Source organism: Heloderma suspectum, chromosome 6, assembly GCF_057233095.1.
Source record: "Heloderma suspectum isolate Gila_16-S chromosome 6, 16-S_ref, whole genome shotgun sequence".
NCBI lineage: Eukaryota > Metazoa > Chordata > Lepidosauria > Squamata > Helodermatidae > Heloderma > Heloderma suspectum.
This window is the reverse complement of record NC_139463.1, coordinates 98,767,035-98,788,905: the sequence shown is the minus strand read 5'-3', so window position 1 is coordinate 98,788,905 and position 21,871 is coordinate 98,767,035. Positions and strand designations below refer to the sequence as shown.

Genomic DNA, 21,871 nt, shown 5'->3' with positions numbered 1-21,871 from the left:
CTACCACCAGTTCTCTTAGAATACTTTAAAACTTCCTAGAAGATTGGAATAAGAGGCTTAGGCATGATGGGCACCACCACTAGAGATGAAATGAACTATTAAACAAGTAATTTATTAAAGGGATATTTTGTACATAAGTGAATACTAATATTTACTTTGGGGTTTTCAAAAGAATGCGTGCGGACACTCCTTAAGGACTCAAGAGGCACTGTTGCTAATACAAGTCTTTGAAGACCTCTTTTACCTCAGGCCAGATTCCCTCAAGCTCCACCCCAGCCAAATACACTCACAGCCAGGTCCAGCTCTTGGGTACAGTCTTCCTCTCAAAACTCCTCCTGTTGTATTTCCAGCTGCTTGGCCAGTTTATCTGGGTTTCTACTGCCTGCTTGTGTGACATTCTGGCAAGATCTTAAGGCAGCCTCCTGGCATAACACCGCCACCTGCTCCCTACTCCTGATCTTCACCAGCCACATATGGTTATCCCACAGAGAAGGAATAGCTTAATATTCAGGCCTTCACTTTCTCTTCAGCTTTCTCCCAGTCCTTTTATAATACCACCCATGAACCAGCAGACCTTCTCCCTCTCTGGTTTCCAGCAGACTCCCTCAGTCCCTAATTGTCCACTACTTAACTGTCAACTGTCATTTTCCAATTGCTCTTTCCCACCTAGCTAGAATCCCCAGCCAATCCAAATTGATTTTACCTGATCCAGGCCCCATCTAAAAATATTACAAATGATCCTCTCTCTCTCTCTCTCTCTCTCTCCAGAACATCACCAAGCAGCTACTACTAAAACAGGCCTTCAGCACAGCGACAGTACTAGGCACTACACAGATACATTATAGCCTCTCAGAGGCCACACAGAGTATTTACAGAACAGTTATTTACAGGGCATTTCTTGACTGTGCATGTCTGCTTCTGTCCCTGGACAGATTTCAGTGGATAATTGGAACAGGATTGAAAGAAACTTCCTTAATCTTGCCTGTTGTTGTTGTTGTTGTTTTTCATAATCTGAAGTGGCTAAATGAGGAGAAGATTGTGCAGAGGCTCATTGGGATGATCCACCCTTCAAAGGATGACAATGTAAGTAGTCAGTGTGCCCTAATGCTCTTCTGCCTTCTACCAAGAAGGGTGTCTGTGTCCGAGCAGGGACAGGTCAGGGCTTAGAACAACCTTCCCCAACCTGGCACCCTCCAGATTCATTGGGCTACAACTCTGAGAATTCTTTAGCCAGCATGGCTGGCTGGGGGATTCTGGGAGTTGTAGTCCAATATATCTGGAGGGCACCAGATTAGGGAAGGCTGGCCTAGAACCTCCTTCTGTTGGCTGATCACAGTAGACAGAAATGGAAACACAAACATGCGACTGCTTAAATACGGATTCTGAGTATGTCGAGGTGCCGTTCCCTCTGGGTGAGTCTTAATGCCTTTTTCACTCTCTGCTTTCTTTCCTGCTCCACACAGCAACATTCCAATGCTTCACAGTCCTTGTGTGACATCATCCGGCTGAGCCGTGAGCAGATGATCCAAATCCAGGACAGTCCTGAGCCGGACCAGCTACTCGCCACGCTTGAAAAGTGAGTACCAAGCCGGTGACATCACTGGCAACAGCAGGGGGCAAAAGATGCATCCCTGCTGCCTTTAGGTTAAAAATGGCTGTCACCCTTCTAAAGCTGAAATGAATTCGGAAAAGAATAACAAACTTATTCTCTGTTTGTCAAAAGTCTTCTCATCTTGAATTTCTGACTGCATTTTCAGTTATAAATGGAAATTTGGAGGAGTGGGGGTGGGCTTTAAACCAAACCGCATGGTGTAATGCCATTGTTTTGGCTGAGTGAATATTGAGCATTATTTATGAAACGTAATCAGTAAGAGCCTTACAGTCAACACACAAAAATTATCTATGAATCTGCCTAGCTTTCCATTGACATCCTGCTTGCTATGCAGTGGTGCCTCACCTGGTGCTGAGATTCAAGGAACCGTTGCCCAAAACTGACAGGTCCCTGCGTCTGGCATCGATGTGGCTGTTAATAATGGAGGTCTCTCATATGGTTCCAAGTTGGCACAGCCTAATGGATAGCATGTCAGGCTTGAACCTGGCAGTCTTGAAAACTCTTTGGGTCGCCTTGGGCAGGTCACAGGCGTGCAGGGTTGTTGCAAGGATGAATGAATTTTTTAAAACTACATTTGTGGTCTCTATACAGTCCCACATTAGGGTGTTCTGCACTTCCCCAGAAAGAGTTTGAATCTTTCTAAAGCTTTGGTTGAATGACCTCAGTGCTATTCCCTCCCTTTGGGTAAAGAAACAGGCCTCTGAGCATGCACCAAGTATGGGCATAAACACCTTTGTGCTTGGTTATCAGGAGCATCACTCTGCAGCATCATTGAGAATCTTCTCTGTGAGTCTTTATTTCTGACAGAGCTGTTTTTCTTTAGTATTATTATTACTACTACTACTACTGCTACTGTGATGGTGATGATTAAATTTATTCATTGCTTCCCACTGCAGAAAGCAGTCCTGAAGCAGCTTACACACACAATACAGAAATCCATGATTAATATAACAGGAAAAAAACAATCCACCCCAAACAAATATCAATATAAACCATAATCAGCACAATACTACAAATAAAAATAACTGTAATACAAACAAAGTAAAACCAGTGCAATATGAAAAGTGTTCAGCCACAAATACACAACATCTCGCCTTGCTCACAGCCTAGACCGAACATCACAATAGCAGCCCACAACAATCTGGCCATAACTAATGTCCAAATGCCTGGGAAAATAAGTACATCTTTGCCTGGTGTGGAACAGATGACAGTGTTGGTGCCAGATAAGATTCCTTGGGGAGGATGTTCACAGCACAGCCCAGTTCCTGAACTGACCCTCCCCCGTCCCCCCAAGCTTCTGTCGGAGGGGGCACACAGAGAAGGGCCTCTGAAGCTGACCTCTGGGACTGGGTAGGCTCCTACAGAGAGAGGTGGCTCCAGTTCCAATCCTGCTCCCTTGCATCCAGGCAGGAGACGATTGAGCAGCTGCTAAGCAATATGCTGGATGGAGAACAGAGCGAGTCCGTCATCGTCAATGGGATCCAGGTCTTGCTGACCCTGCTGGAACCGCGCAGACCCAGGTAGGGGTGGGGGTGGGGCGCAGTGTCTTACATGCAAGGGAACTACGCAGAGCCAAAGAGGTTAGCAGGCTTGTACGTTCTGTACCTCAGCAGGTGCATCTTGTTGCAGTGGTGTTGCATCCTGATGGTCATTTCCTCCTTTTAAAATAGTTTTGTGATCAGCAGATCAGAAACGTGCAGTCAGTGTCTTGGGAAGACCCTAGTAACCAGAGTGGGACTGCGTAAGGGGCCAGGGCTTCAGAATCCGTTGCCTAGCACTCTGCATCTTTACTGTGAGAACAGTTTCCTGTTCTCGGTCTCCATATCTTTCATGACATAAGTTTGCACTTTTGTCATTCCAATTCTTGTGTTTAAAGCAAACAAAACCTTGTTAAAGCATTTTTCCCCTTTTTCTTTTTCCAACAACATGAATCCAGAAAGCAAAATGGATTATGCCAAAGAAAGAGATGGATTCAAAAGCCATAATTCAGAACATCTGACTTGATGAACGTGATTTGCATAATTTATTCAAAGGATTTGAATTTCCTTAGAATGGATTTCAGATATCTGAAGTGTGTGTTCTTCTGGTGCACACAGCCTTGGATCTGTATGTTGAGCAGCCTTGCTGTCCCTTGCAGGACGGAGCTGGGTGGCATGGGGGGCTTTTACTGCAACCTGGAGGGGCAGATGGAGATGACTGGGCCCAACTGTGAAGTGGCTTCCAGCCAGGCCAGTCTGGGCACTCTGCTTGCCATCAAACAGCGTCTCAGGGAGCTTCACCGGCTGCTCCTCGACCCACCAAAGGTTGGTGTGTGTGTGTGTGTGTGCGCGCGCGCGCACTGCTGCTGCTGCTACTTCTTAGACTGGGAGTGAAGAAGGTGGGGTGGAGAGAAGCCTAGCAGTATGCATGGCTATGAGGGCACTTTAGAGTTAAGAAATTCTTGGGGTGGAATGGTGCTCTCCTCAACCCACTGCGGTAGAAGAAGCCCAGGTATTCCCAACCACGGTGGCTCCCACAAGCATAGTTAGTATCTGCAGGAACCTTTCCAAGGGTTTGGCAGGGGTGCGGGGAGGTCTTTTGAATAAGGGCAACTCATTCACTAGCTGTAGTTTGCTTTCAGCTCTGTGCTAGGAAAATCTATGGTTTTAAATTTATAAACCGCCCTTCATCTACAGGATCCTAAGGCGGTGTACACAGTATCAAAAACATAAAACAAATCTAATATATGCGCGCTTGCTGTGTGTGTGTGTGTGTGTGTGTGTGTGTGTGTGTGTGTATGGTGACAGGGCTTAATTTCCATGATCTTGGTATATCCTGAGACCCCTCTCTCTGGGGCAGCCAAGGTGGAAGGGAGAAATTAGCTATATTGAGGGTGGGTTATGGAGTTGGGAGGTGAAATGCTAAAAAATAAGATTTCTGCACCTCTCTCCCTCTGGCAGAAAGAGGCCTTGCAGACAACATGGGGAATTCTAGATCCTCCATTAGGAAACACACGCCTGCATGTGGTGAAGCTGCTGGCCAGCTCACTGGGCACCAACAATGCAGCACTGCAGGATGAGATTATAGAGCTTGGGGCCCTCGACACGATGTTGGTGAGTACCAACACTGCTGGTCAGCTGTTGCTTCAAACTCGGTTTTCCCTGACCTGTAAGAAAATTGCTTACCCTAATTCTAAGGAGCTGCTGGCAGAGTAAGACATGTAAATTTCTAGAAACTTAAAAGGCTTGCTAGAATCTTCCTTTTTTGACATAGGGCAACACCTATGAAAAAAATGTTATCTTTGTAGTATTTGCTTGATAATAAATGCCAAACCTTGTATTAAAAGACCTGTCTTGATCACACACATACAGATGTTGTATTTGTAGTGTAGCTGTTGGAGAAATTCTAGAGCTGTCACCTGATTAAATAAATCTTGACTATATATGACCACGTTCGCACATCATGGTGGTGGTGATTCCTGGGTGGTTTAACCTAGGAATTGTGAGGACGAGCAGAGCACATGAGTTGTTTCTACTTTTAATTAACAACCCAGGAACACCCCATTCTTGGTTTCATGATGTGCAAACCTGGAAACTGAGTTGTTTAAATAACCCAGACAGCTTAAACTCAGAGTTAACCCAACAGGTGCCCATTCTGTTCATCTTCTGTTAGTTAAACAACCCAGGAATTGCTGCCACGACCTGTGAAGTAGCCCTATGAGTTTGAATCTGTCAAGTAAATCTGCGTGAGAAGAAACAATTGTTATAAAGGGAGAAAGCATGTTTGCTTTGATTTAAGGTGTTGCAACAGGCATCATTTTAGAAAATGCATTTCCCACTCCTATCCCTTTCTCACTGAGATGGCGTTTGCAACCTGCAACTTTTATAATCTTGTATTAATTTGTCTTTTTAAAGTCATAGAATCATAGAATAGTAGGGTTGGAAGGGGCCTACAAAGCCATTGAGTCCAACCGCCTGCTCAGTGCAGGAATCCAAGTCTGCCCAATTAATTGAAGGCACCTTTTCTAGTCGATCAACATGCTGAATTGATTTAATCAAACAAATCAATCGCCTAAGTATTACATCTTTAGGAAATATCTGTGTTATTGTTTACAGCACCACTATTTGTTATCACCTAGGTATTACAAAGGGTAGTATGGTGTTAATTTTAGGGTCGCATGTGTAAAACATGAGACATGGTATTCTATAAATTACTAGCTGGCTATACGTACTCTGCCTCTGTCTCTTGCTGTCAGGACCTCTACTTCAAGTACACATACAACAACTTCTTGCACGCTCAGGTGGAGGCCTGCCTTAGCAGTGTTTTCAGTTCCCACGCTGGGGATGAGACCATTGAGAACCACTCCGAGCCCCTCCCAGAGAACGCTGTCATCCAGCATGTAAGTCTCATATGGTGTGCCTGTGATTTCAAGGTTTTTCACATGGGTGGGGGAGCAGGTTTTTGGAAAGGGAGGAGCAATAGATTCCCTTTGCTTTCAAGCAAGTGACTCCACATATGAAAACTGAAGAGGAAGAATCGGGGGGTGAAACTTAGGGGCTGGTTAAGTGAGTGTGACAGGGTAAAGGTGGCAAGGGCAGGAGTGGATGGCTGGATTTAGTTGACAAGCTCCTAAGCTGCAAACCATATTTAGGGCTGGGTAAGAAGGTCAAGCAGAGTTCTGCCACTTCAATTCCGGAATCTTCCATTTAGCCCCCCCCTCTTTAGATTTTGCTCTACACCAGTGAGAGCTAGACACTTGTTTAAAATTGTCAGCTGAAACCTTTAGGATCCCAGTTGAGAAACTAGAATCCTTGCTATTGCAATGTGGGCACTGATGTTCATGTAACTTGGCATTCTTCATGTGAGTGAGCTCCATTGTGCCCCTCCCTGTAGTTGCTGCAGAAATGTCGCTTAATCCAAAGAATCTTGTCTGCCTGGGAAGAAAATGAGCAGTCACAGTGAGTACTTAATGGGGAAGCTTGGGGTGGCACAGGTGGATGGTCCTCTCCCCTTGTCTGGGAAACAGGAGTCTCTAAGGGTCTCTAGCCCAGGGCAAACAGCAATGTAGGAGTGCATCATAATGCCATGTAACCCTGTTTTGGGTGAGCCACCCTCGCCTTCTGTGCCCTTTGCTCTTCCTGGAGTTCTTTCCTATTTTGATCCGTCTCTCTGTTCATCCCCTAATGCTTCAGGGCCTTTCCCTTAACCCCTTTTGCCCATGGCATTTCACTGGCTGCTTCTGTTTCTTTTAGACTCTGATCTGCCACCCAAGATCCTCAGACTCTTCCATGCACTTTGAATACAGCTGCCGCTGCTTATGTGAAAAATCTGTTGGGAGTGGGGAAATAACATGCCTCTGGGATGCCTTCTGACAGCCTCTAGTCTTCAGTGGGAGTGGGTAGAGCTTAACCCAGGCTACAGGTGGGGGGTGGCAATGGAGGAAAAGGTCTACTTGTGAGGTGAAGCAAAACTCATAGTTTCATGGGGAATGACCGTAGCTCATGGGTAGAGATTTCAGTTTGTATCCAGAAGTCCCAGGTTCAAGGTGTCTCCAGCTGAAAGATCAGGCAGCAAGTGAGGGGACCTTCTTGAGACCTGGGGATCTGCTGCCAGCCAGGATAGGCAGTATGGGGCTAGATGGACAAATAGTCTGACGTGATACAAGGCAGCGTCCTATTTTCCTTGTAGCCTCCATCAACTCTATGCCCAAACCCAGGACAACCTCATTAGTTTTGACCTGCAAGGGCAGCACAGACTCTAAAGCAGGGGCAAATGGGCAACCCTTTTTCTTTGAAGGCCGCATTCCCTCCTGGGGCTCCATGTCAGCAGTGATTGGGACCACAGCCAGCAGTGGGCAGGGCCAGAGCCAAAAGTGGGTGGGTCGCCCCATTTCTCTTTCTGCCACTCTTTCTCTCTCCCTCTTCCTTCCCATAAAGCAAGCTGCCAAAGAAAGGGCAGATCGTTTTTGCCAGAACTTTAAACTGATTGCATGAACAGGGTTTTTGAAATTAGGTTGCCCACACCTGCAAAGTCTCCCTTCCCTTTGCAATGTCTCCTGTGCTTTTTCTTGTCCACGCCAGTACCTGTCTGCCTCCACCCTCTCTGTCTTCTGTTATCAGGTCACCTCCATCCTCTCTATCTCCTTCTGTTGCAGGTCGGATGGGGGCAGACGCAAGGGCTACATGGGGCACCTCACCCGCATTGCCAATGCCTTAGCTCAAGGCTCCGAGAAGTGGCCCCACTCCACCCTCGTCAAGCAGCTCTTGAAAGGTAGCAGGGATGGGCAGCCTTCAGGGTGTGGTGGGCTGAGTGCCTTGGTTGGGTCAGCTCAAATAGCTTCTAGGGAGCTTTACTGCTGAAGTGAGTCTTTGGCCTGTAGGAGCATTCTGGGCATCCAACTCCTTGCCTTTCAGGTGGGGAGACAGGGGCCCCTTATCTCAGTGCAGGGGTGCATCTGACTCTCGGGTAGGATCTTTAATACAGGGAATTCTCATTTAAGGGGGAGGTGGAGTGAGCTGCCTTTCTCCACCAAAGGATGTGGAATAGTCTGAATTTTGAACCCTTAAGAACCAAGATTAAATTTCTGAATTTATAGAACTCTGCCAATGTGCTTTGTATGTGTTTTCCATTTGGAAGTTTTGCTTTCAGATTTGGGAGGGACCAGGAAAGGAGGTTTTTTGAAAAGAAAAGGTATAAAAAGTCATGATGATGACGATGATGTGGGTATTGTGCTAAATGAACAAGTCTGACCTCTTGAATGTTGGGAACCCCAAATTCCTGCATGTTGCTGGAAACTTCGATTGGAAGGGATGACTACGTTTTTATCCTGCCCTTCCTTCCAGCAGCTCAGGGTGGAATATGTGTTGTCCTTCACCTCATTTCATCCTTACAAACATCCCTCTGAGATAGGTTAGACTGAGAGAATGTGGCCTGAGGTCCTCCAGCGAGCTTCATGGCCGAATGGGATTTGAGCTTGAATTGTTGTTGTTCAGTCGTTAAGTCGTGTCCAACTCTCAGGCCTTCCTGTCCTCCGCTCTCTCCCGGAGCGTGCTCAAGTTCATATTCATTGCATCGGTGATGCTACCTAGCCATCTCATCCTCTGCCGTCCCCTTCTCCTTTTGCTTTCAATCTTTCCCAGCATCAGGGTCTTTTCAGGGAGTTTTCTCTTCACATTAGGTGGCCAAAATATTTGAGCTTCAGTATCTGTCCTTCCAGTGAGAAGTCAGGGTTGATTTCCTTTAGGATGGACTGATTTGACTTCCTTGCAGTCCAGGGGACTCGTAAGAGTCTTCTCCAGCACCACAGTTTGAAAGCATCAATTCTTTGGCGCTCAGCCTTCCTTATAGTCCAGCTCTCACAGCCATACGTTACTACTGGGAAAACCATAGCTTTGATTATACGAACCTTTGTTGGCAAGGTGATGTCTCTGCTTCTTACTATGCTGTCTAGGTTTGCTATAGCTTTCCTCCCAAGGAGCAAGCGTCTTTTAATTTCATGGCTACAGTCACCATCTGCGGTGATCTTGGAGCCCAAGAAAATAAAATCTGTTGCGCTTGAATCCTCTAGTCCAAATCCAACACTCAAGTCCAGAAGTGCAGAACCTGCAGCCCTCTTGAAGCTGTTGAATTACAACACCCATAATCCCTGACTATTGGCTATGCTGGCTGGGGATGATGGAAAGTGGAGGCAAACAATACCTGGAGAGCCACAGGCTTCCCACCCCTGCTCTAGTCACTGCATCACAGGGACTCTTCTTGCAGTCGTAAGGCATGTTGCTGGGTCCTCCCCACCCCAGGAGGATAGCGTGGTAGACCCACCTGAAAGGCATGCGAGGATCCTGAAAAACTGAAGGTAGGGCATTCTCCTTCCTGTTATTGCCAATAATAGAGCTAGTGTGATGTAGTCATTAGACAGGGACCCGGGAAATCCAGGTTCTAGTCCCCGCTCAGCCATGAAGCTCACTGGGTGACTTTGAGCCAGCCACAGACTCTCAGCCTACCCTACTTCACAGGGTTGTTGTGAGGATAAAATGGAGAGGAGGAGGACCATATAAGCCACCTTGGGTTCTTTGCAAGAGGAAAAAAGGTGGGATATAAATGTAATAATAACAAATGTAATAATAAAATTAAGTGTGCTGGGGAAGGTGGAGAACAAGACAGGGTCTTTTGACTTGCCAAGAGGATACCCAGCAACTCTTAACTTCATGGAGGAGCATGAAAAGTTCCCCAGCATTCCTAGTAAGCAGTTGCAGATCTTATTTCATCTATTCACTGCAAGAGTTTCTTCTAGAGCAAGGATGGGCAACTGCGGGAGTTCTCGAGGCCATTTTCACTCTGGGCCACCCCAATTTTTTAAAAATTGTTTTTTAATTGTTTTTTAATTGCCAGTTTGATGCCAAAATTTGACAGCAAACAGCTCTGTAACACTATGGAATGCTAAAAGGGTTACGTTTAACTTGTTTGCAAGCTAATTTTTATCCTTTTAGTCCTCCGTAGCACAAAAGTGCCGGGTTTTGTGGTTGTTGCTTTTTCAGTTCAGTGACGCAGTGGGGTCTACATCCGGGCTGTGTGTTGCTGACCGCTGCTCTAGAGCAGCCTTCCCCAACCTGATGCCCTCCAGATGTGTTGGACGGCCGCTAACAATATCTGGTGCCCTCTAGTCCAACATATCTGGAGGGCACCAGGTTGGGGAAGGCTGCTGTAGATGGGACCCTTGATTTGGTCTTGCAAGTCTCTTACATTCTTATAGATCAATAGCTTTAAAAGAGGATTAGTCTAACCTAAGAAGGAGAGGTCTACTAATGGCTATTAACTATCGACAGCTTAGATAAAACCTCCATGCTCAAAGGCAATATGCCACTGTAGCAGTAGGTAGGTAAGGACTATTTCCTTCATGACCTGCTTGTGAACTATTATTGGAAGAGATGGGAAGGGGGCTGTCTTCAGTTTTAAAGACATAATTGTGTTCCATACCCTTGTCCTCTCTCAGAGAAAGGGATTAATATTAAACAAAAAGTTCATGAATTTGGGATGTTTTCAAGCAACCCACATAGATATTTTTGGGGTGTTTCCTCATGTGAGCCTGAAGTGCACACACCCTGCCCTGTTACAGCTCCTACTTTGCATCGGTTTGAAAGGGGTCAAGCCAGCTCTTAGAGAAAAAGTTCAAACAGCCATGACCTCAGAAACTTAATCCTTTTTTGTGGATAGTGAATAGAATCATAGAATAGTAGGGTTGGAAGGGGCCTACAGGCCATCGAGTCCAACCCCCTGCTCAATGCAGGAATCCAAGTCAGAGCATCCCTGACAGATGGCTGTCCAGCCTCCTCTTGAACGCCTCCAGTGTGGGAGAGCCCACCACCTCCCTAGGGAATCGGTTCCATTGTCGTATTGCTCTAACAGTCAGGAAGTTTTTCTTGATGTTCAGCCAGAATCTGGCTTCCTGGAACTTGAGCCCATTATTCCGTGTCCTGCACTCTGGGATGATCGAGAAGAGATTCTGGCCTTCCTCTCTGTGACAACCTTTCAAGTACTTGAAGAGTGCTATCATCTCTCCCCTCAGTCTTCTCTTCTCAAGGCTAAACATGCCCAGTTCTTTCAGTTTCTCTTCATAGGGCTTTGTTTCCAGTCCCCTGATCATCTTTGTTGCCCTCCTCTGAACCCTCTCCAGTTTGTCTGCATCCTTCTTCAAGTGTGGTGCCCAGAACTGGACACAGTACTCCAGATGAGGCCTAACCAGTGCTGAGTAGAGGGGAACTAGTACTTCCCGGGATTTGGAAGCTATGCTTCTATTAATGCAGCCCAAAAGAGCATTGGCTGTTTTTGCAGCCACATCCCATTATTGGGTCATATTCAGCTTGTGATCGATAACAATTCCAAGATCCTTCTCGCTTGTAGTGTTGTTGAGTGATGTATCCCCCATCTTGTAACTGTGCCTTTGGTTTCTTTTTCCTAGGTGCAGAACTTGGCATTTATCCCTATTAAATGTCATTCCGTTGTTTTCTGCCCAGCACTCCAGTCTATCCAGATCACTTTGAATTTTGTTTCTGTCTTCCAAAGTATTAGCTATCCCGCCCAATTTGGTGTCATCTGCAGATGTGATCAGCATTCCCTGCACCTCCTCCTCCAAGTCATTCATAAAAATGTTGAAGAGCACTGGGCCCAGGACTGAGCCCTGCGGTACCCCACTCGTTACCTCTCCCCAGTTTGAGAAGGTCCCATTGATAAGCACTCTCTGAGTCCGATTCTCTAGCCAACTGTGGATCCACCAGATCATTGTTTCATCTAGCCCACTTTGAGCTAGTTTGCTCATCAGGATATCATGGGGCACTTTGTCAAAAACTTTGCTGAAGTTGAGGTATATGATGTCTACAGCATTCCCACGGTCCACAAGGGAGGTGACTTGATCAAAAAATGAGATCAGAATCGCCTGGCAGGACTTGTTCTTGACAAATCCATGTTGGCTTTGAGTAATCACTGCATTGTTTTCAAGGTGCTTCCAGATGGATTGCTTTATCATCTGCTCCAGAATTTTCCCAGGGATTGATGTCAGGCTGACTGGTCTGTAGTTCCCAGGTTCCTCCTTTTTGCCCTTTTTGAAGATAGGGACCACATTCGCCCTCCTCCTGTCATCTGGCACTTCAGCCATCCTCCGTGATTTCTCAAAGAGAATAGACAGCAGTTCTGAGAGTTCTTCTGCCAGTTCCTTTATTACTCTAGGATGCAGTTCTCTGGCCCTGGAGATTTGAACTCATTCAAGGTAATTAGGTGTTCCTTGACCATATGCCTATCAATCTCAAGCTGCAATCCTGCCCCTTCAGCTTGTACTTCGCCTTTGCCAGGGGGGTTGTAGGCCCTCTTTTGGGAGAAGACTGAGCCAAAGTAGGAATTGAGCACCTCTGCCTTTTCTTTGTCTTCTGTTATTGTTTTGCCATCCATATTTAATACTGAACAACCATTTCTTTCCTCTGCCTTTTACTATGCACGTAGCTGTTGTTTTTAGTGTCCCTCGCTAACCTCAGCTTTAGCGTTCCTGACACTGTGCCTGCAATTCTGTGCTACCTGCCTGTACTCTTCCTTTGTTGCTTGGCCTTCTTTCCACTTCCTATATGTGTCCTTTTTTGTTTTCAGGTCATCTCTAAGCTTTTTGTGAAGCCACACTGGCCTCTCCTGTTGTCTTCCACCTTTTCTTCTTGTTGGAATTGTTTGTAATTGTGCCTTGAGAATTTCCTTTTTTAAAAGCTCCCACCCATCTTGGACTCCTTTTCTCGTTAGTGTTGCTTGCCATGGGACCTTACTGATCATTGTTCTGAGTTTATTAAAATCAGCTTTCCTAAAATCCAGGGTACGCGTTTGACTACACTCAGCTTTTGCTTCCCTTAGAACCAAGAACTCAAGTACAACATGGTCGCTTTCCCCCAGAGTTCCTGTAACTGCTACTTTATCCACTAAGTCATCTCTGTTGGTTAGGATCAAGTCAAGGATAGCCGATCCTCTAATTCCTTCCTCTTCTACTTTCTGTAGGAGGAAGTTGTCTGCCACACAAGTCAGGAATTTCCTGGAGGGGCCATGTTTTGCAGAATTTGTCTCCCAACAAATATCGGGGAAATTGAAGTCCCCCATTACTACTACATCATGCTTCCTTGAAACATTGGCTATTTGCTTATCAAAAGTTTCATCTTCGTCTTCTCCTTGATTGTGTGGCTGGTAGTAGACTCTGACCACCAGGTTCCTTTTATTCTTTGCTCCATTAATTTAGATGCAGATGCTCTCGATGGGGCTACCAAGCTCATCCTCCTGTATGTCTGTGCAGAGATATGTATTTTTCACATACAGTGCAATCCCACCTCCCTTTCTGTTCCTCCTGTTCTTTTTGAACAAGTTATATCCTTGAATTTCTGTTTTCCAGTCATGAGAGTCATCCCACCAAGTCTCAGTTATACCTATCAAGTCATAATTTCCCTCCTGTATTAAGAGTTCAAGTTCGTTCTGTTCGTTTCCCATACTCTGGGCATTAGTATATAGACATCGAAGACCATGTGCTTCAAGGTCTGGCTTTCTTCCTACATGTGTCTGAAGACTATTATTGGGCGCTATTAGACCTGTTCTCTCCATTGCAGTGCATGAGCCTACGTCCATTGTTACCCCCAACTTTACATCTCCCTTCCCCGTAGGATTCAGTTTAAAGCCCTCCTGATGAAGTTCTTCATGCTGTGGCCAAACACATTCTTCCCAGCCTTTGTGAGGTACAACCCATCCCTAGCCAACAGCCCATCTTCCAGGAAGTAGAGCCTGTGGTCCTAGAATCCAAATCTCTCTCGTTGGCACCTCCTTTGTAGCCAGTCATTCACCCGGAGTATTTTTCGTTCCCTTTCTATCCCTCATCTAACTACTGGAAGTATGGATGAGAAAACTATCTGGGCCCCAAAGTTCTTGAGTTTCCTTCCCAAAGCTTCAAAGTCTGATGTGATTTCTTTGTAGCTCCGCTTGGCGGTATCATTTGTTCCCACATGGATGAGAAGAAAGGGATACCTGTCAGTGGGCTTTATGAGTGCAATATTATATTTGTCTGAAGCAAATATAATTAGCTGAAGTCAGGTTAACTGGCTGCATAATTCCATTTGCTGTGAACTTGTAAATTGGTGCACATATATTCATTTATTGGACCTCCTAGTGGAAGTAAGCCAAAGGTTTTTTTATATGCTGTTTTTCAGCCGAAAGCCCCCAAAGCAATGTAGCTAAGGTCCCTGCTGATAGTATGGGTCCTGGTGAGAGGAGGGAAGGGGACTGATGGGTTACAGGAAGGGAACAGGAAGCAGTGCTGGCTTTAGGTTTCGGAGGGCCCTTGGGCAAGACACTCTCAGTGGGCCCCCTCCCTTGGTGATTCTACTTTCTCACCACCTGAAAGTGGCCCCTTTTGCTCCTCCTCTTTCTCATCATTTCTGCCCCTTACTTGTTTGATGGGCAGAGAGCCAGCATAGGCTGTAGCATCTACTGCTCCTCCTCCTCACCATGACCATTATCTGGGCCAGAGCAAATGGAGGGTGAACAAGCAGGTTGCAATTGTAAAGAGGTGGAGCAACTCCAGGGAGCTCTTATCAGTGGGCCCCTGCTGGGGTGCTGGCCCTTGGTAGGTGCCTGATCATGTCTACACCTGATGCTGGCCCTGACAGGAAGGCAGGATTCCTTTGGGTTCTCTGGCTCCAAGCTACCTTATATGGTGACTCCTTCTGTCCTCTCTCTCCTTGGTACTGTTGTGTACTGTGGAGGAAGATGATTTTCCTGTCCACCAAGTCCTGGGCTCACATCTTCTACTTTGCAGAGCTGCCTGAGGAGGAGCAGGAGCAGTGGGATAAGTTTGTCTCGGGGCCCTTGTCAGAGACTAACAAGAAGAACACTGTGGATCTTGTGAGTTGTCTCTCTAGCTTGTTTTTCATATAATGTAATACATGTAGGGATGTACGAAACCCCTACCTTCCGTCCCCGGGGGTGGGGTCCACAGGGGGGGCGGTGATCCATTCCTCCCCGTATAGCCAATGATACGGCTGCCATTGCCATGCCGTATTGCTGAGAAGGAAGGAATCCGGACGCAAATGGCATCCACTACGCCATTTGCAGCCTTAAAGCTCTTAGATTAACCTAAATGCAGCCGTAAATGGCTGCATTTAGCTTAAACTAAGGGCTTTACGGCCGCAAATGGTGTCCACTACGCCATTTGCGTTTGTGGTTTTTCACGCAATAGGCTAGCGGATTCCGGGGGTGGGGGAGGTGAGCGCCCTCTTCCACCGTGGACTCCGGAGGCCAGATTCCTTTGAATCCGGCCTCAATGGGGTCTGCGGCGGATTTCTCTGACATCCCTAAATACATGTAATAAAATTCATAAAATGTAATTCAATAAAAATGGCCGTTTTATCTGTTCATAACGTGGTTTGACAGGGTCCTAAAACAGGTTGACAGTGTCCTGAAATAGGTTCTACCTGAGATGGGAAGGTGACACCCCCCCCCCCTTTCTTTCTGCATTCACAGGCGTATTACCTCTTAATGTCATGTCCCACGTGTTCTAGGTTTAACCCCTGCCGTTGAGGAAAACCGGGTTCTGTGTGTCCACTTTTAAACCCTTCCAGGTTGAAAGACTGCTTGCTCTAAATTAGGGGTGGGCAACTTGTGGCCCTCCAGATGTTTTGGCCTTCAGCTTGCATGATCCCTCCTGATTGGCTATGCTGGCTAGGTCTGATGGGAGTTGTAGTCCGCAAGTTGCCCACTCCTGCTGTTGATGGCTATTAGCAACCAAAATGCTCAGATTGGCTGGCTGGCTGGCAGTGGTGGTATTTATAGGGGAACACTACATTATACCAGTATCGCTACCTGACCCATGTGTTCTGTGTCCTGCATGGCTTCCCTGGGGACCATCCTCTGAGTCTGCTGCAGCTGCTGCAGCCTCCGTCCCAGGTGTCTAATGTCCCTTCTGTGCTGCCCATTCTCAGTAGCCTAAGGCAACCTTGGCAGCTAGGACTCGGGTTGCCAGCAGCCACAGCAAATCAGGGAGTGGGAGTGGTGGTGGGAGGAACATGTGTGGGGCAATGGAAGGGACAGCAGATAGATGAAAAGAGGCATGGTGGAGCCAAGCAGAGGAGCTTAATAGCTCTGATGTGAGCCTCTGATGAGGAACCAAGCAATAGAAAGCAGTTGGTTCCATTAACCTTAATTTTGACCTCTACCTGGTGTCTTTCTTCTTTTTATCGAAGGGCTCTCCTAACAAATTCTCATCTCCTTCAGGTTAACATGCACAACCTTCACTCATCAAGCGATGATGATGAGAACGACCTCAAGGAGTTTAGCTTCCCCCAGGAGGCTGTCCTGCAGCAGGCAAGTGGGTGGGCTCATCCAGGCTCCTTGGGAGAGATTGGTACCTCATCTCCTGCCCTTGGTCTGCTCTTGCCTAGTCCAGGGCTGGAACCATCCTCATGTGCTTGGTTACTTAGGAACCTAGAACAGGGTTTTTTGTTTTTTTTTAGCTCAAGGCAGGCCTGGCACTACAAATGTGACACTTGGTCCAAAAATCCTTCTAGTCATCCCCCTTCCCTCTTCCTTTCCCTCAGCCAATTTATGCTTTGATTATGGAAATAAATACACTTACTTGATATAAATGAGGGCTAGAAACTTCTTTAAAAATTGGAAGCTTGGGATTCCATTTCAGTCATTTGGGACTGAATATTTGGGAATGTATTCTGCACTCTAGATGGCTTGTGGCCATGCAGAATCCTTGTTCCTTCTGACAAATGGCCCCTCCTATTCCAGAGGAAAATTCCATCTGTGCTGTTAAGTGAGGGATGGTTATGTAAGCAACTGTGCTCACCTTGGAAGTGGCATCTTCCTTTGGAAAGGGATTCTGGAATACACATCAGTCCTGTCATCCTCATTTCTCATCACCACTCCTGTTTTGAGGCACTGGATATGGAATCCTGGTATTTTGTTCTTCCAGTTATAATTTTAATGACTTTTGCAGTCTTCCTGACTTGTACTCCACTTTGTATCTTTTATGTAGAAAAGCAGGTTACAAAATTAGATGATATAAAATAACCCTAGGCAGCTGCTACTCATACCAGGCAAATGGTGTTTGGGATGAGCCCCTGCCTGTCAGTGGAGTCCAGGCAGGGTTCACTCTCTAAATTCAGATTAAGGGCTGATGGGGAATACATGGTTTTGGTCTGGGAAAGAATGCTTATTGATCTGTGTTTCTTGTGAAGAGATTTAGCTAGTCGCATCAGACCTAATAACTATCTGCCCTCCTTGTCAGTCTCTGTTATGACGTGTGTGAGCTTCTCCCCAACCCCTGCCCCGCCCACCAGTATTCCCATTTGAATGGTCTCCTTCTCTCCTCTTCCTCCTCTTTTAATAGGCCTTTGTTGATTATCAGCTGCAGCAGATGACTTCAGTGTTCATTGACCACTTTGGCTTTAATGATGAAGAATTTGGCGAGCAGGAAGAGAATGTCAAGTTAGTGACACCATGATCGCTTTCTCCCTTGCCTCTTCCCGTGCCCTGCTTTGTATTGTCAACTTCTTCATTTGTTGGCTGACAGTAATCCCTACCTCCTATGAGACCAGTAGCATGGCATGGGGGCTTTCTGTGTTCTTTGGGAAGGGAGCATGTTTTAATGAGGAGTTCAGAGCCAGAACTCCAGAAAGGGTGTGTGGGTGTTGTCTATAGCCCCATATGTGGGTTTGCATTTGCTTGGACTGATAAGAGCGAGGGGACACTTGGTCACCGCTGGTCATCCTCACCTGCATCAGTGTTTAGCTTCTTACCGCTCAATTGTGAATTCACCTGCAAGAAGCAGATTATTCACTGGCCTTCCAGAAAGCTGGGGCGCATGTAATTTGCATGTGATTGCACACACAATCCTTGCGCCAGGCAGTCTGCCATGGAGTGACCAGGAGGCACAATAGTAACCTGGGAAGGAAGTGAAGAGGTTTGGCCTGTTGCCTCTTGTGCTGACAAGCAGCCCATGGGAGATGCTAGGACAGCCTTCCCCAACTGGGGACCTTCCAGCTGTTTTGGCCTGCGACTTCTATCATCCTTGACCATTGGCCATGCTGATTGGGGAGGACGATGGGAGTTGTAGGCCAAAGCATCTGGAGAAGAATCGGTTGGAGAAGGCTGTGCTCAATGCTCGCCCTGCATCCTGAGAGGGAGCTAGGGGCCTTTAAATCACCGTTGCTTGGCTTCTCTTGAGAAGATGGCTAGAGAAAGTAAGGGTGGGGATGTTTCCAGCTTTGCCTTGCATACCCATATGTCAGCCTCTGTTCCCTGAGGTGTCAACGTCTGTTCCCTGAGGTGTCAACGTCTGTTCCCTGAGGTGTCAACCTCTGTTCCCTGAGGTGTCAACCTCTGTTCCCTAAGGTGCCTAGGCTGATGGAGCAGACCCTGGGATTCTTGGGTTTTTTGAAAGGGGATTTGTGGGTTATCAGAACGTAAAGAGAGCCCAACTGGATGAGACCTAAGGCTATTCTAGTCCAACATCCTACTTCCTACAGTGGATAATCAGATGCTCCCAGGAAGACCTGCAAGCAGAGCATGAAGGATTCCTTCAAAAGCTAGGAAGCCAAGGTGATTAGGTTCTTGGGGAGGAGAATGGGGTTTTGCCCAGACCCAGCTTCTATCCCAGAGGCTCTGGCTACCAACTTGCTTTGCTCTGCTTGCTAGAACCAGCCAGTCTCGCCTGGTGAGGAGGAAGGTGCTTTGGATTCCTGGGTCCTGTTAACCATCGGAAATATTCACTGTCCTTGGAAAAAACTACCCGGCAGTTTGTTCTTTGCCAGTTCCTTTTTGTTGAGACCACTTCAGCATGCATCTTATCCTTCAGAGGACAGAACTAGTGCAAGAGAGGGAGACTGGGGCTTTGCTGGCAATCCCCTCATCGCCCCACCCCAGGGCAGTCTCTTTCCCCAGCCCCCCAATTTCATGTGTCTGCCTCTCTCTCTTTCTCTCCCTCTCTCTCTGCCTATCTGCCCTGCAGTGCTCACTTCCGACAGCTGAAAAGGTAATGCCTAATGCGCTGCCATGCCTCTTTCAAGCCACAAGCGGGGGCATCGGGCTATATCTTTCCCCTCCGTATCTGCAGTTCTGCCTAACTTTTTCCCACCAAGGATAACATCACCCAGGCAGATCAGGCTATAAGTGAAAGCCCAGATCTATTCTACACAAATGCATATTGAGCCTCACTCTTTTTTGTGTGTTCAAGGGTGGCTAGCTACCCTGTGCCTCTTGGGGGGAAATAAGATGGTTGACAACAGCATGACTCTTGCTGCAGGGAGGGTTGGTGGGAGGGCTGTATGGCTGGCTCACCCACTTGCTGGTGGTGGTGACTATTGGTGCCTTGGTTCTGGTTGCCATGTTTTGTGACTGGGTGGGTGTATAAGTCTTGTTTAGTTGTGCCTTTTTACAGCCTCCCATTTGTTGGCAGCCTAGATTTTAAAAAGTATTTCTGAAGCACCTTTTAGCACATAATAGCCCTCACAAGGCAGTGTAAAATAAAAAAATAATAGCACAAAATCATCCTTTTCTTAAAACGCATGCACCCATTAAAATCAAAAGTATAAATCAATAATTCCATGGAGCCACCAACAAAAAAGCCCTCCCACCTTGGGTGTTCGGCCACCTTGGATTCTTTGCTAGTGTTCCAATTAATACTGGGAACAAGGAAGGGATCTGAAGCTTCTGTTTCTTCTGGGAAGGGGACTTTGGCAAAGGGCATGAGAACTAGGGAATCCTGCCCAAGGGGAGGGATGAGTTTATTGAAATGCAAGTGTGGAGAGAAACCTTGCATGGCTTGAAGAAGAGCAAGTATAGCTAAAACAGACACACACACTGGAGAGTCCCTCCATGAACTCGCTCACTTTGTGGGCTTAGGCAAGCTACTCTCTTTCTCTCAGCAGCCCCACCTGCAATATGGGGGTAATAATACTGACCAGTACAGGATTACTGTTTGTAAAGTGCTTTGAATGCACACTCTGAAGTGCTGCATAAATGTGAAACAATTTATTGTTAGTTCCGGAGCTTCCATAAAAGGAGAAATACCCAGCCACCCCCAATACAGTGCGTGGATCCCTCTTCCTTCCCTTCTTTCCAAATGAGGCCTTGCTGCTTTCGCACAGGAGGAGGCAGTCATGTCTTCCAACCTCCACCATAGTTTCCTTGCTTTGTTTCAGCGCCCCCTTCGACAAGACAGCTAACATCACCTTCTCCTTGAATGCGGACGATGACAGCGTAAGTGTCGCTCTTCTAAAGCTGCCTCTCCTTCCCACTGAATCTGTCCCATGCTCTGATCCACCTCTCCTCCCTTCTCCCGCAGCCCAATTCCAACCTTTTTGATATCTGCTACAAGGAGCGGATCCAGCAGTTTGATGACGATGAGGAGGCTGACGGTTCTGATGGGGAGGACATCTGGCAGGAGAAGGAGGCTGCTGTTCCTTCCAGCACGACGCAGCCCGCAGCAGTCAGGTAGGGGTGGATCTTCTGCACAAGGCCCAGTGTTGCTCTGGGCTTCTGTCAAACAGATTTCAGGCCCAGATCTCCTAGCTTTTCCCTCTGCTTCTCCTTTCACTTAGAATAGTCTTCCTATTGCATGTTTTTATTTTCAGAAACGTCTAAGTACTCTTTCTTTCTTTCTTTCTTTCTTTCTTTCTTTCTTTTTTTCCCTAACCTCAAACTAGCTCATATTCCTCCTGCTTTAATTGCAAACATGTATTTAAAAATAGCTTTTACTAAGTCCTACAAGGAAAAATAGAAGGAACTTGGTATGTTTAGTCTTGAGAAGAGAAGACTGAGGAGGAGATATGATAGCACTTTTAAAGTACTGAAAGGGTTGTCACACAGAAGAGGGACACGACCTGTTCTCTATCATCCAAGACTGTAGCATACAAAATAACGGGCTGAGGTTACAGGAAGACAGGTTTCAGTTGAACATCATGAAAAACTTCCTAACAGTGAGAACACAGTGGCTTATTTCCCCCTGTTGGATGTGCTGATAGCATGCCAGGGGGATTTGCACAATTACTCTCGCTGGCACAACTTGCCATGTAGTGTGAACCTGGTGAGGCTGGCTTGTTTGCTGTGGTTAACAAACCACCCAGAACCCATGGGCTGCTTTAGGGTTGGGGGGTGGGTTGTTAACCAACAAGCCACCCTTGCTGGGTTTGCACAACATGGCAAGCAGTGCCACCAAGTAATTATGCAAATCCCGCCAGCATGCACGGCAGGGGAAATAGGCCACCATGGTTTATTTCCCCCTCAGTGATTTTGTGAATAGGACCGGTGGACCCAACTGCGTAGAGAGGTGGTGGGCTCTCTTTCTCTGGAGGTATTCAAGCAAAGACTGGACAGCTATCTGTCAGGGACGCTCTAAACTGGATGCCTGCACTGAGCAGGGGGCTGGACTCGGTGGCCTAAATGGCCCTTTCTTTGATTTTGTGACTCCTGTCTAAAGTACACATTCCTCAGCTGTTCATCCTGCTCCCCCTCCCCTTTTTCTGTTACAGTCATGTGAAAAAGAAAGTACACCTCTTTGAGTTCTGTGGTTTTACGTATCAGGACATAATAAAAATCATCTGGCCCTTAGCAGGTCTTAAAATTAGGTGAATATAACCTCAGATGAACAACAACACATGACATATTACACCGTGTCATTATTTATTTTACAGAAATAAAGCCAAAATGGAGAAGCCATGTGTGAAAAACTAAGTACACCTTACGATTCAGTAGCTTGCAGAACCACCTTTA

General features: G+C 46.7%; 1 protein-coding gene across 9 annotated transcripts in view; it reads left to right on the top strand.

The window, feature by feature from the left end:
• Positions 1–21,871, top strand: part of PPP6R1 (protein phosphatase 6 regulatory subunit 1) — a 77,713-nt gene that overhangs the window by 31,131 nt on the left and 24,711 nt on the right. For 7 of the 9 annotated variants that reach the window (XM_084805516.1, XM_084805519.1, XM_084805518.1 and 4 more), the window contains 13 exons: positions 1,018–1,083; positions 1,464–1,576; positions 3,019–3,132; positions 3,750–3,915; positions 4,552–4,704; positions 5,847–5,990; positions 6,485–6,549; positions 7,746–7,861; positions 14,913–14,998; positions 16,367–16,456; positions 17,490–17,587; positions 20,302–20,359; positions 20,445–20,593. In XM_084805516.1, the coding sequence (XP_084661642.1) occupies positions 1,018–1,083; positions 1,464–1,576; positions 3,019–3,132; positions 3,750–3,915; positions 4,552–4,704; positions 5,847–5,990; positions 6,485–6,549; positions 7,746–7,861; positions 14,913–14,998; positions 16,367–16,456; positions 17,490–17,587; positions 20,302–20,359; positions 20,445–20,593 (1,418 nt within the window). The remainder of the gene's footprint in view (positions 1–1,017; positions 1,084–1,463; positions 1,577–3,018; positions 3,133–3,749; positions 3,916–4,551; positions 4,705–5,846; positions 5,991–6,484; positions 6,550–7,745; positions 7,862–14,912; positions 14,999–16,366; positions 16,457–17,489; positions 17,588–20,301; positions 20,360–20,444; positions 20,594–21,871) is intronic. The other 2 variants (XM_084805521.1, XM_084805515.1) reach the window with 1 other exon arrangement.